General features: G+C 40.5%; 1 protein-coding gene across 1 annotated transcript in view; it reads right to left on the minus strand.

Moving 5' to 3' along the window:
* Nucleotides 1-12,858, minus strand: part of LYRM4 (LYR motif containing 4) — an 80,848-nt gene extending 67,990 nt beyond the window's left edge. Inside the window, exon 1 of the mRNA XM_042836592.1 lies at nucleotides 12,735-12,858. Within this exon, the coding sequence (XP_042692526.1) occupies nucleotides 12,735-12,820 (86 nt within the window). The 5' untranslated portion in view covers nucleotides 12,821-12,858. The remainder of the gene's footprint in view (nucleotides 1-12,734) is intronic.
* Nucleotides 12,859-12,903: the final 45 nt, after the last annotated feature.

Below are 12,903 nucleotides of genomic sequence, written 5' to 3' on the forward strand. Positions count from 1 at the left end.
CAAAAAAAAAGCTAGATAGTACTTAAGAGCTAATTAAAAATGACAAGAAAATACAGATTCATTAGCATGAGTGATGGCAGCACTTTTTGCCCTCTATTTATGAAAAAGAAACCACATAGCTTCACTCCTTCCAGCCACGTGCTTATGGGAGAAGTTCCTCCCAGATAACAATTACTTTAAAAAGTGGAATTAACCTCAGGCTTAAAACCCAGTAACTCATACGAGTACAGGCTAAGGTTACCACATGAGATATTAGGAAGGGAAAAGACGTATGACGAGTGGCCTATTTATCATAATAATGTTTTCGCTATAACAGCTTCTGACTAGGGCAGATTACCTTCCCTTTGACACGTGCCAAGACCTTCCATTTCCTAGGGCAGCAGAAAGATTTCCAATCTCAGAACAAATTATCGACAGAAGCCACAGAAGCACTAGGTCACTACTTAATGGCAGCAATAACTTGTGCTGATAGACAGTTTCTCCTTCAAGAATTTCAACAAATTGTTGGGGAAAAAAAAAAAAAAAAAAACAGCAAAAATTAAGTCTCAAAATCCATTTAAGTTAGTATCACCACTTGTTCACAGAACAAAGAATTACAGTAGAAAGTATTTACTTGCCAAACAATACAAAAGTACTATCAGAAATACACTAACAAATTTGGGAAGAAATGTACTCAGTAGCTCTGGAAATCAGGAAATTGTTTAGATGTCATTTTCTGTACTACACCAAATGCACTTCTTACTGTTTTGTAAACAGAACTCCTAAACCTTTCCATGTTGTAAGTTAGAGGAGAAAAAAAGCATTATTAGTGAGACATTTAATTTATTTTGGGTAGTATATTAAAATAAATTATTACTTATTTAAATGAATCAATTACTTATAATTATTTAAATCAATCAAATGTTAATCCCTTCAAAACTGGCTTACGTACAAAGACCATTCATTTAAGGACCTGTTTGATAATTGTTTGGACTAGAAAAATGCTGTTATATTTTAACTGGAGAAATGTTTTCTGGAAGTTTATAATAGGGTATTATCAAGACAACAAAACACATTTCTACCAGAATTCCACAACATGATTCAAGCTATTATCTTCTACAGTGCAGCAGGTACTGCCTCTTCTGAAACACAGCTCTCATTTGAGCTGTACTGATTTAAAAACTTTTTCCTAAGAAAGCAGTCTAATGTGTGTAGAGTGCTGCACCTGAGGAAGAATAACTGCATGGACCAGCACGGGTTAGAGGCTGACCTGCAGGAAAAGAGCTCTGCAGAGAAAGACCTGGGTGTCCCGGTGGACAACAGGTTGGCCATGAACCAGCAGTGGTGCCCTTGTGGTCAAGAAAGTCAGTGGGATCCTGAGATGCATTAAAAAGATGGAGGCAATTCTCCTCCTCCACTCTGCCCTGGTGAGGCCCCATTTGGAGTACTGTGTCCAGTTCTGAGCTTCTCAGTTCAAGAAAGACAGGGAGCTACTGGAGAGAGCCCAGCAGAAGATCACAAAGATGATGCAGGGCCTGGTGCATCTCTCTTACGAAGAAAAGATGAGACTTGGGGCTGATTAGTCTGCAGAACACTGAGAGGGGATTTTATCAGTGCTTATAAATACGCAATAGGTCCCATCCTCTTGACACCTGCCAAGCTCTTCTCAGTGATTGCCAGTGACAGAACAAGGGGCAATGGGCACAAACTGGAACATAAGTTCCATATGAACACAAGGAAAAATCTGCCTTGAGGGTGACAGAGCACAGGAACAGGCTGCCCAGAGAGGTTGTAGAGTTTCCTTCTCAGGAGATATTCAAGACCCACCTGAAGAGTTTCCTATGCAACCTACAAGGGAACTTGCTTTAGCAGGGGGTTGCACTCTATGATCTCCAGAGGTCCCTTCTAATCCCTATGACTGCAAAAAGCACTGACTACAAAGAGGAGGCACACAGTAATGTATATACAGATTATTGTTTTTCAAATAATACCATTAATGATTCAAACCAAAATCTTACAAAATTTGATAGTTTCCAGCTAGACATTTCTACTCTGAGATCCACTGCTCCTAACTGTGATAAAGAATGCCAATAAAGGACAGTTTTAGCATTTCATTGTACTGCTATTCTAACACGGGCTTCAGAAAAGCTGTACTCACATTCACTGAACATGGAGCTGTCACAAATAAACAAAAGCAAATAAAACCCCAAACTCTCTGCACAGTCCATCTCAGTGGGGATGATGAATACTAATTCACTCTAATTACAGGGATGATTACTTTCTTCACTGTTACTTAGCCTTTTCAACTACTTATGTAATGTTTACATACTTAAAATAGTAGTTTATGTACAATACATGTGTTATTTCCTATAGTAAATAAGAACTCAGACATATTTACATGCACATCCTTTCTGTATTCATGTTGACTGTATCCACATGCTGACTGATAAACTGATTGTCTTCTTTCTTGCTCACATAAGGGACAAAGCTCAGACCATCCTTTCTACAATAAAGTAATATGAAACACCACAAGTGCATCAATTTCCTAAAGAAGATACTCTCAAACCTAAATATTTGTTAGTTATGGTGATGGTCACGCTGATAATCTGCATAATTTATTCAACAAATTTTGTCATTTATGTTTTTTATTATTTTATTTTTAAATGGGAGCGATGTGAATTACTTTACCTGGCAGAGTCCCAGGGAGAAATCCCTACCATATGCACTACCTCATCTTGTTATTCTCCCCATACTCTGTAGGCAACATCAGGATGCATTTTTCATTTTCCTTTTTCAGTTCCTTTACAGCAGAGCTTGTTTATCACTATTTTTATTTTCTAGTATTCACCCCTTCCATTTCCTCCAGGAGCTACAGAAGTTGTCTTTTGCTCCAAGTCAACCTCTCTTTTGAGATGTTATACCAAAACAAAAATCAAGATGCTTCTATTTCATTTCCCCCACTCTTTTCTCTGTACTGTCAACTTCAGCTAGAAATGAATGTTTTCCCCCATTCCCACAGAAGAGACCTGTGTATTACAGAATCATAGAATCACTAAGGTTGGAAAAGACCGCTATGACCATCAAGTCCAATTGTGACTCCACCACCATTATACCCACTAAACAATGTCCCTAAGTGCCACATCTACTCTTTCCTTGAAAACCTGCAGGGTCAGCGGCTCTACCACCTGCCTGGGCAGCCTGTATTACAGAAGTCATTTGTTTGACACACTGAAAAGAGGAAACTGCTAAGAGAGGCACAAAAATACAACCAAAAAAAGTATAAGTTTGTAAAAGATATTTCAACTCCCTGGTCCATAGCACTACTCAATTCAGTTTATTGCTGTTGACCTTTACCGTGCCTCGAAGTTCGTATCAGGTGAAATTGTAACAGAATGCTACTGAAGTAACAAGAATAGCACTACTTGCCCCTCAGCAAATGTATTCATATTTAAGACATTTGCAAAATGCTGGTTTGGAGGAAAGAGATGAGATCTGAATGCAGAATACGGACCAGACACTAGAGATCCAGAGGGTAGGGAATACAGAATCAAAACAGAAAGCAGTCTGAAGCTGGACATGAACAAGATATACCTAAAATAAAAACACATGGACACATTCTTAAAGACATCTGCTGAAAATCTTCTGGGGAAAGCAACAGCTTAGTTCTGTGCTGAAAAAAGAAAATCAAGTTAGAATGACAGATGCTTTGTAAGAGGGAAATTCCCTGGGAAATGCCTTTTGTATTCATAACCTGTGTAAGACGGTTTATTAAAGCTCTTTCTCTCAACATGATAAATGCATCCAGCTCTCACTGAGCAAAGACTGTCAACATTCTGAAGAAATCTTATCATGTAATCTTACCAAGATAAAATTTGAAAAATAGCAGGGCACCAACATGTTGATGAGTGACAAATGTCTCCATACCACAATTATAAGTGAGCATCTATGATATTTGTTCTTCTTTTGAATAAGGACCAGATCTAGCAGACCGTTTAACCAAATTCAGTGCTGAACAATGGCTTGCAGGCAAGCAATACCAAGGCTCTTCAGAGATCTGGATCCACATTCCTCCTATTTAAATATGTGATGAACAGGTGTTTACACTTGCCTGTGACTGCAACTCAGCACAGTGACATTCTGTGTATTTGGAGTAATAAATAGTAAAGGTGAAGAAATACTGCCACAAAACAACATGTGCCCTGCAAGCAAATACTCAGGAGGAGGAATCACATGGTGTGCATGAGAAAGATGAAGACAACTCTACAACAACTTCAGAAGAAAGAGGGAATTCTTCTCATAGGTATTTAAGGCCAAAATAAAGTTGAACGAATGAGATATTGCCAATAATCACTGATCAGTGATTACCTTGTGTGGAAAGGTTGTTTGTTTGTTTTTTAAAAGAGAAATGCTTTCCTCTGGCAGCTAAAATGATGTTACCTTAATCTTATACTTGCTAACGATCTGGAAGTAGGCTGTGAATGGATTCAGACCAGGACACACCACACAAGCAAAGTCAGGAGTGTCAAGACTTGGCAGTGAAGTTTGTAGAGACTGACTGTTGTCAGATTCAGAATCTGAATGAATGTTTTCAAACTCCAGCTGATGTGACGTAAAAATTTCATGGAGATGTATTTATTTAAATACTATTATGCTGAATTGTATACAAAAATACAGCTAGTTCTGCTGATTTATAAATCAGCATTTTCACAATTTAAGCTAAACCTTTCTCCAATCGTAAGGTCAAGATAGAAGAACACTGCAACTCAAAGGAAATAATTTGTAATAAGACTGAACAAAATGTCACGGTTTTGTGATTTTTTTCCTTATTGGTCTTCCACATCATGACATCCACACACAATCCAGGGTGGCACTACTTCCATCATCAGCACACCCAGAAACCGCAGGAATGGCTTTAACAGAAGGGTAGTTCAGGCAGCTTCCCCGTTACGAGTTGCTGCAGCAGTGGTTCTGATCACCCGCAGTTTCTTTTTTTTTGGCAGAAGTACTTTTATTTATTTATTTATTTTTAATTCAGAGCTCTGATCTTCTACAGAATGCTTGAAATAACAGCTTGTGCTTGCGTGCCTTGAGTAAGTCTTTAAGTTACAAAGTCAGAATCTTTTCACTGTGGGCAGTATACAGCAAGATACAGCCCGGAGCTAAATGTTAAAGCCACATCCAAGAACAAGGAAGGGAGATGAGCTAGGAAAGTATTTCAATACTTAAGTATTACTACATAAAGTTTTTTTTTCCTTTACCAGTAATCATACACACACATCTATCAGCATAAATCATTGCCTGAAGCACCAATTTTTCCATTAGTTTCATTAGTTCTCAAACAAATTCTAGTGGTAATTAAGTCCTACAGAAGAAGAAAAAATGTCCCGTTCTACTGCGCTATATAAAGATTGCAAATATCCAAGACATTAACAACCACACCTGATTTACTCAATTTGAGTGTCTTTACTAAAATTACAAAGTCCATTAATCAGTCTTTGAAGGAAGTCTCCACTGACTCTACTTATCTATTTTCCATCAAAGCTTTTCTTCCCCCCCCAGAACTCTGGATGCCACGTCCACGCTTCACATTCTTCCTCGTAAATTACTAGCACTTAAAACTCTCCTGTGGGAAACTAGTAAATAAGAATTAGAATCAATGAAATTACATCAGAATTGAATCACAAATATCCCTTAGCATTTAGAAGGGCATAATTTTACAGGGATAAAGCGAATGCATTTGCAAAATGACAAATCCAGGAAAGCAACTCCTAACGAACACATTCTACAGCTCTGATGAAATTGCTTTATACTGGGAAAGTTACCATCAAAATCAAAACATTTCACAGAATTGTTTCCATTTGGTTTATAACCTCATTTCAAAGAATGTTCTGATGGTATCCAGTGGTTACGTTTTGCCATATTTGCCTACAGAGTGTTTAGCTGACTTTCCAAAATTTTTTTTTATACAGAATACTGAAGTCAAATGGAATACTGTCAGACCCAAAGTCTTATAATCCAAATAATGTTTATTTTTCTATTTTTTTTTCCTCCTAGAAAGTGCATACATTTCCATGCTTTACTTCAATTCAGAGTGTAGTAATTTTAGTCCTTCTCACAGCTCCAATCCTAAAAGTACCACCTCACACTATTGACACCTCTATTCAAAGATGGATTGATTCTCACTGAATTAGATATAGAAGATGCCCTGATACCATCTGCTTGGTATGCAGCCACTGCAGTAATACCCACAATTTAACTCTCTGGGAAAGAGCTCTATTAATAACGCCAACCCCAAACACATCTGAATGCTCTACAAAACCAACTCACAGATGCGCAGCTCCTGTTAGTCCACAGTTTTGGGTCATACAGCTGCCAACTCAGAACAAGTGTCTGGAACAGCGCGTGACAGAAATACCACCGTGTTCTTGGCTCACAAACACCACAGCTGCTTTACTTTTTATTTATTTAGTTTTTTTAAATACGTTTCAGGGATAGCCACGTACTCGTCATGCAGGAAGCCAACTAAAAAACCCTGAAGTTCATTATCACCTGGAGCATAGCCAACAATTACACAGTGAGAAGGGGAAAAAAGCTCTTCACTATCCTTGGGCAGCCAAGAAAAAAAAAAAAAAAAAACAGATCCTACAAATCTGCACATCTGTCATCTCATTCTTACAAAGGAGTCAGACAGTTCTGCTGGACAGAATCGACTATTCTAATTTCTGTGCTTCTTATCTCAGTCACAGACGACCACTTAAGACAGAACACAGTACTTCCTACAGCACGGCATGTCTCTATTTCCTCATTATTGATTGGATCTACACTTATATATTTTTAATAACATCACGACCCAGCTTTCACACCCCTCCTCCTCCCCCTCTAATACACAGTAGTGTCTCACCAAGAGTTGACAATCTGCTGGTGGATTCCATCAGTCACAAGCATTATCAGGAGAACCAATAAGAAAAATGCTTGTCCAGCTTGGAGAACTATCACACACAAAATCTTAACACAGCTGTTAAGTGAGCTGAGTGACAAAAATACTAAACAACCAATGATCAGATTCCATACAATAGGGACTAAAATCATAGCAAGTTTTCAATTAAAGTGACCAAAATAAGGTATGAGAGGAAGAGAAATAATCCCATTTTCCAGAAAAAATTAGAGGAAAAAATTAGAGAAATGCATATTTTCTTGAATTTTCATTGATATGAGTCATGCTGCCAAAACAGTTACTGGAATCTGAAAATGCTTCCTTGAAGGCCAGAGCTTGCCATGCAACAGCAGGTCAGGTTAACCTGTACTTGTGCACAAATCCAGTGACTCTGCCCAATGCTGAACTAAAGCACATGTGTACCTGAGCATCCCACAGCTACTCCTTCCCAGCAACAACTTTACCTCACATAACCTCATACAAGTTTATAAACTATAAATCAGGTGCTCTGCAATAGGGCCTACAAAACCCTACATATTTAACTACATTGTATAATGTAAGAAAGCTTCCAGATCTTACAAGAATGAAATCAAGGAACTGCAACGCACTGATGATGCATTTAACCTCCACTGAGAAATCCCTTTTATTCTAACTGAGCCAAAGCATTAAGAAGTTGAATGGCACATCTGGGTCCACCAGGCAAAGGAGGAAGAAGAAAAGGTTGCATTAATTCTCAAGCAACTGGTAACTCTCAAGGAACTCCTGACACCATAGACAGCAACATAATGAGCTTATAAGAAAAATAAACACCTGGAGGATTGATAAAAATAAGGTAGAAAGCAGAGATAAGATTTAATACAGACATGACACAGCTTTTAATGATGATTCTGATAAATAAAAAATTCGAATTCTGTTTAGGAAGTAACAAGATAGATACATTTAGGATTGTTTTGAATGTAAAATTTACGGTCAAGCTCTCTAAAGCAAAAGTTTCACATCTTTCTTCATTGCAGGAGAGCACAGAGCAGTGCACTGACATAGAAAAGTCAAAACAATTTATTATATGTCTCTGTTCCTCACCTCAGCCTAAGAAGTTGATCAGCGCATTTGGTATCTGAGTGATAATTTAACTGGGGTAGCAGTTACGCCTCAAAATGTAACAAGACCAACATTAGTGGAACAGCAACAGAAAGGGCAAGAAATGGTGCATCAGTGAACCAGACCATTTGTTCAAATGTCCAAGGACAGCTCTTGGTATTTTTGTTAATCACAAGTCCAGATTGATCTTTACCTAACAACAGCTGGCATCCAGTATTGTTTATTTTTCTATTTTCCTGTTTGCAAAGGACAGATTACTCCTTGCATACACTGAAATTTGTGTCAGCTGAAATCTTTTGCTAAACACAGATCAGCATATATATATTTATTGTAGATCACTAAGAGTTTTTAGACCTTGTGATACAGAACACCTGGATGTCCACGCCAATCACAATACTGACCACAAGGGACCTTTTCACTACCCAATGGGATTTATGGGGTGACTAGCTCACTGCCACTAACTAAAAGAAATAAAAACACATTGTTTACATTTACTTCAGATATTGAGCCTACTGCAAAACCACAGAAACCAAACTTATGTTTCAGAAGAGCAGCTTTAATACCTAGAAACATTTTAAGAGCATGCTTTGCGCAACATAGCAAAAGCCCCAAATGTTTACTTACTTCGTTTTTATTCAAAATAAGGACAAGCAAGCAAACCAACCTTATTTATTACAAACAACTTCTGGAATTTTTAAAATGAAGGTTTTTTTTTTTTTTTAAACATATTGATAAGATCTGCTGTAAAAACATAGTTTCCTTTTAAAAACAAATCTATTTAAAATTCTGAAGTTACAATCTTGTATTAAAAACCTCAGCTTACAACAGTCTATTTTTAAAGTAAATAAAGTGGCCTTCAGATGTCCCAGTCACATTGCCAATTATGTAATTCAATGCACGAGAAAGAGTTGATGCAAAAAAACAAAAACAAAAACCCAGCCTAACTAATTATGCTTATTCATGTCCCCATAGTGGCAGAGGCTTAGAAAAGTCAGATTTACTAATTGCAAAATCTTGAACGCACCCAATTCCATTTGAGCAATGTCCATCAATGAATGCTTTCCACATAAACATTGCTTTGACCTATTTCTTTCCCCAGTTCTTCTATATTAGGGGTAGTTTTATCAATCAGGTAACATTGCACATTCTAACTAGAAAATCAAATCCATTAAAATGTAACTTACATAGAAAAGAAAATAGAAATCTGCAACATTCACCAACTATTAGAACATAATGGATAACTGAAATAAATATTTGATAAACCATAAGGTGTTAGACAAAGAAATAACTTGAAGCCTGTGACATTGCTCATAAACTTTAAAAAAAATAATAAATAAATAAAAATTACAAGGGTGACCAGCAGAAAGAAGGTAATAAGATGTTCCCAAGAGTTAGTAGTCAGCAGCAGTCCAAGACTGGAAACCAGAAAAATCATAGTGGTGGTGTTTAACTGAAATTTTTTGAAGGCAAAGTCAGGTCAGCCACGGTATGGTTTGGTTAAACCTGTTGCAAAAACCTTAAAAAGGAAGAGTCAAACTGTCTCTGCGTGACCTGATTCAATCCTTAACTGCCCTTCTGCACGATTCCAGTGAGTTCTGACCACTGAGCATCGGTCACATTAAACAAACAACTTTAAAATTCAGATTACCTTCATTTGCAACCAGTTGTTTTAAGAGTTGTAACACTGTAACGTGATGGAAAGTGCAGCATTGACAGCAGAGTAGCAAAGTCCTAGGTCGCAGCAAGTGAGGACCTGCTCAAATGCAACAGCTCTGGACACAGAAATAAAGGAAAGAATCTGCTTACCTTTGGAAGGCCTTAGGTGTACAGGGATCTCCAGCAAGATACCCTCACCTCCACTGCCAGCCCTTAAACAAGATCTGCCAAGGGCTGGAGCCAGGATCAGCTTTGTACCTGAGCTCCCCTGGGTTGGCCCTGCCTTCCCACCAGTCATTGGTTCAAGCTGTGACTTGGCATTTCCACTAAAAACACTTTTCACAAGTTTTAAAATTCTTTTGTTTGGCATTAAAAAAAAAAAAAAAAGATACAACAAACCTAAATAGAATTTCATTTGTCATTTAAATAGCAGAAGTCACCTTCTCAGATCAATTGAGATTGTAATGTATTATGCTACAATCAGAGGATCTCCTTTTTGTCAACCATACAGAAAAGAAAAAAGAACAACCTCTCTTGACTGGAAACTTGACACATTCCCTCTTCACATACTGATTTTCCAGCAGTACAAATCACATTTCTTTCTTCAGATAGATTGTTGGCTAGGTGATGGAACAGAATAGCAGACATGAAATTACTGTCTGCAAAGTTCTCCCCTGATGTTAAAACCTGGCAGCACACGTGGGCTGCAGAAGTCTCCATAACACTTAGTGCAGGACTCCAGAGATGATCCTGTGTGCTGTTACTCTAAGACAGTCAGTGGTGACCTCTGTTACTGAAAGGTTTTAATGCTGCTCTTCACAGTTACAGCACTAAAAGTACTGCTGGGCTATAGAATAAAATGTATTACATAGTGAGTAGAAACTTACAGAATGAAAATACTCAATTTTACATCACAATCTATACGTACACTTAAGGGAAAAAGCACAGAAGGCAAATGTGGAGACAACAACCAGCGGACCATCCTTCAGACGCACGCTTATGCACTGCCTGCAACAGCATTCTGAAATTCTGCAGCTGAAAATGTGAATCAATATGATTCATCTTTTATATTTTTTCATTACAAGTTAGTTCTATACAAAGTCATTGCCACGTCCCGGAAGAAATTTAATATCACATTACAGCAGCCACACAGACACAGCAGAACTGCTTATCAGGGCAGGGAAGAAGCTCGCATGGAGCCCATGTTAGCTGCGCACGCAGCATAAAAAAACAGCAAAGCACGATAGTTGTGGTCCTGACAGATCATTAAGCGTAACAGCTGCCAACTGCTTCTTGCTATTGCATTTGGTGTTCACAAACTCTCTCAGAAGGGCATCTTTTTGGCACAGAGTAGCAAATGCCCTCTAACAGAAACGACTGCTGCCCCTGAGCCAGAGGCAGGCACTTGTCCCAGCTGTCCCTGGGCTCTCTCTGTGCCTGCCCAGCTCAGTCCAGCCCTCAGCCCTGGGCTGCAGCTCCCAGGCTAGGCTCTCCCTGAACTATTAAAGAGCATCCAAAGGAGGGCTACAAATGTGAGGAAGGGTGCAGAGGGCAAGATGTACGTGGAACAGCTGAGGTCCCTGGGTTTGTTCAGCCCAGAGCAGAGGAGCTGAGGGGAGGCCTCACAGTTGCTGAGCTGCTCATGAGGGAGCAGAGGGGCAGTTCTGAGCTCTGCTGTCTGTGACAGCAACAAGGCCCGAGGGAACAACATGCACCTGGGGCAGGTGGGGGTTAGGAAAGGGTTCTTCACCAAAGGGTGATGGGCATGGAATAGGCTGCCCAGGGCAGTGGGCATGGCCCCAGTGCTGGAGTTCAAGGATTGTTTGGACAGTGCTCTCAGCCATAGGGTTTGAATTTGTATGGTCCTGTGTGGAGCCAGGAGCAGGACTGAATGACAGTTGTAGGCTCCTTCCAACTCAGGATATTCTGTAATTCTACACATTCTCTGGATTTATTGTATCTAAGGACACGTCTATATGCAAAACTGAGATCTTCTAAGGAAAGTAAAATCACACGCTGCAACATGGCACTAAGAAATAGCAAATACCCAAGGTAAACCTGTATCCTATGATTTCCAAGCTGCAAAATTTGTCAGCACAAAAACACTCACCATTCCACCTGTTGCTGCGTGACAGCCAGCTTTGAACTGTAAGCCAAAATGTCCACACAGTTTAGACCCCTCAGGAACATATCTCATTGTGAGGAGAATCTGAGATTGGTACGGCTTACAGAAGAGGAGAGAACCTAACAGTTCCCTAAGTCCTCAACTTCTGCACTGATAACCCCAGCCAGAAACACTGCAACTCAGATCAGGGGTTGCATATTATCGCTCAGCCTCAAGCCATCCTTGTTGCTCAAAATACCAGCAAGTACTCAGGGCAGCAAACAGCAGGAGGAAGCCTCAATAGCAGGGGAACTAATGGAGGAAAATGGGAACTTGAGGAGTTAGCAGTAAGGGCTTACAAGCTCCAGCCCTTTAGGCTTCCTCTCTTGCACAGCAAATAACGCTTATTCCTTAAGGGTCACAGAGCTTGCTGTGGTTATGCCAGTTCAAAGCTTTCTGTTTCCAGCTCAGCAGTTCTTGCAGGCCTGGAGATGATTCACAGCGAAGGTAGCTCACGTGTCTCTGCGGTTCCACAGAGTGCTAAAGTGAACACAGCCATACCAGGGGGCAACACAGCAGGGACCCGAACACAGCTAGGCCTGTGCCTGCAGCACTCAGCTACCCTATGCTGAGAGTATCGCTCAGTGACACCCAGAGCATACAGACAGTCAAGTAGCCAAGCTGCACGGCACTGTACACAGCCCTACTCCCTCACGCAGCACCCAGCACAGCCAAGCCAGGAACTCCTCCAGCCCGGGCTCAGCCCGCAGCATTCAGCCAGCAGAGCAGCGCAGCGCGCCGCATTCAGCCCCAGCCCTCTGCAAGGTGCCCGGGGCCGCCGGTGTCCTCCAGCCTCAAACACGGGCACGGAAAGAAGGCTGTGCTGGGCTGGGCTCTCTTGTCCTGTCCCCACCCCGAGGCTCCCCGTTATTCCCCCTTCCCGACTTCCGCGAGGAGCAGCACCTGTAGTTGTAGCCGCTGAAGCGCTGGCTCTCTCGTAGCAGAGCGCGGTACAGCCGCAGCACCTGGGCCCGGCTGGACGCTGCCATGTTGCCGGCGCAAAGCGGCTCCTCCCTCCCGGGCGCTTTTCCCCGCCCGCGGCGCTCGGGGCCGCCTTTCGAACCCGGCTCTC

This window comes from Centrocercus urophasianus, unplaced genomic scaffold (genome assembly GCF_019232065.1).
Source record: "Centrocercus urophasianus isolate 14NV4802_14NV808 unplaced genomic scaffold, USGS_Curo_1.0 seq_11, whole genome shotgun sequence".
NCBI classification, from domain to species: domain Eukaryota; kingdom Metazoa; phylum Chordata; class Aves; order Galliformes; family Phasianidae; genus Centrocercus; species Centrocercus urophasianus.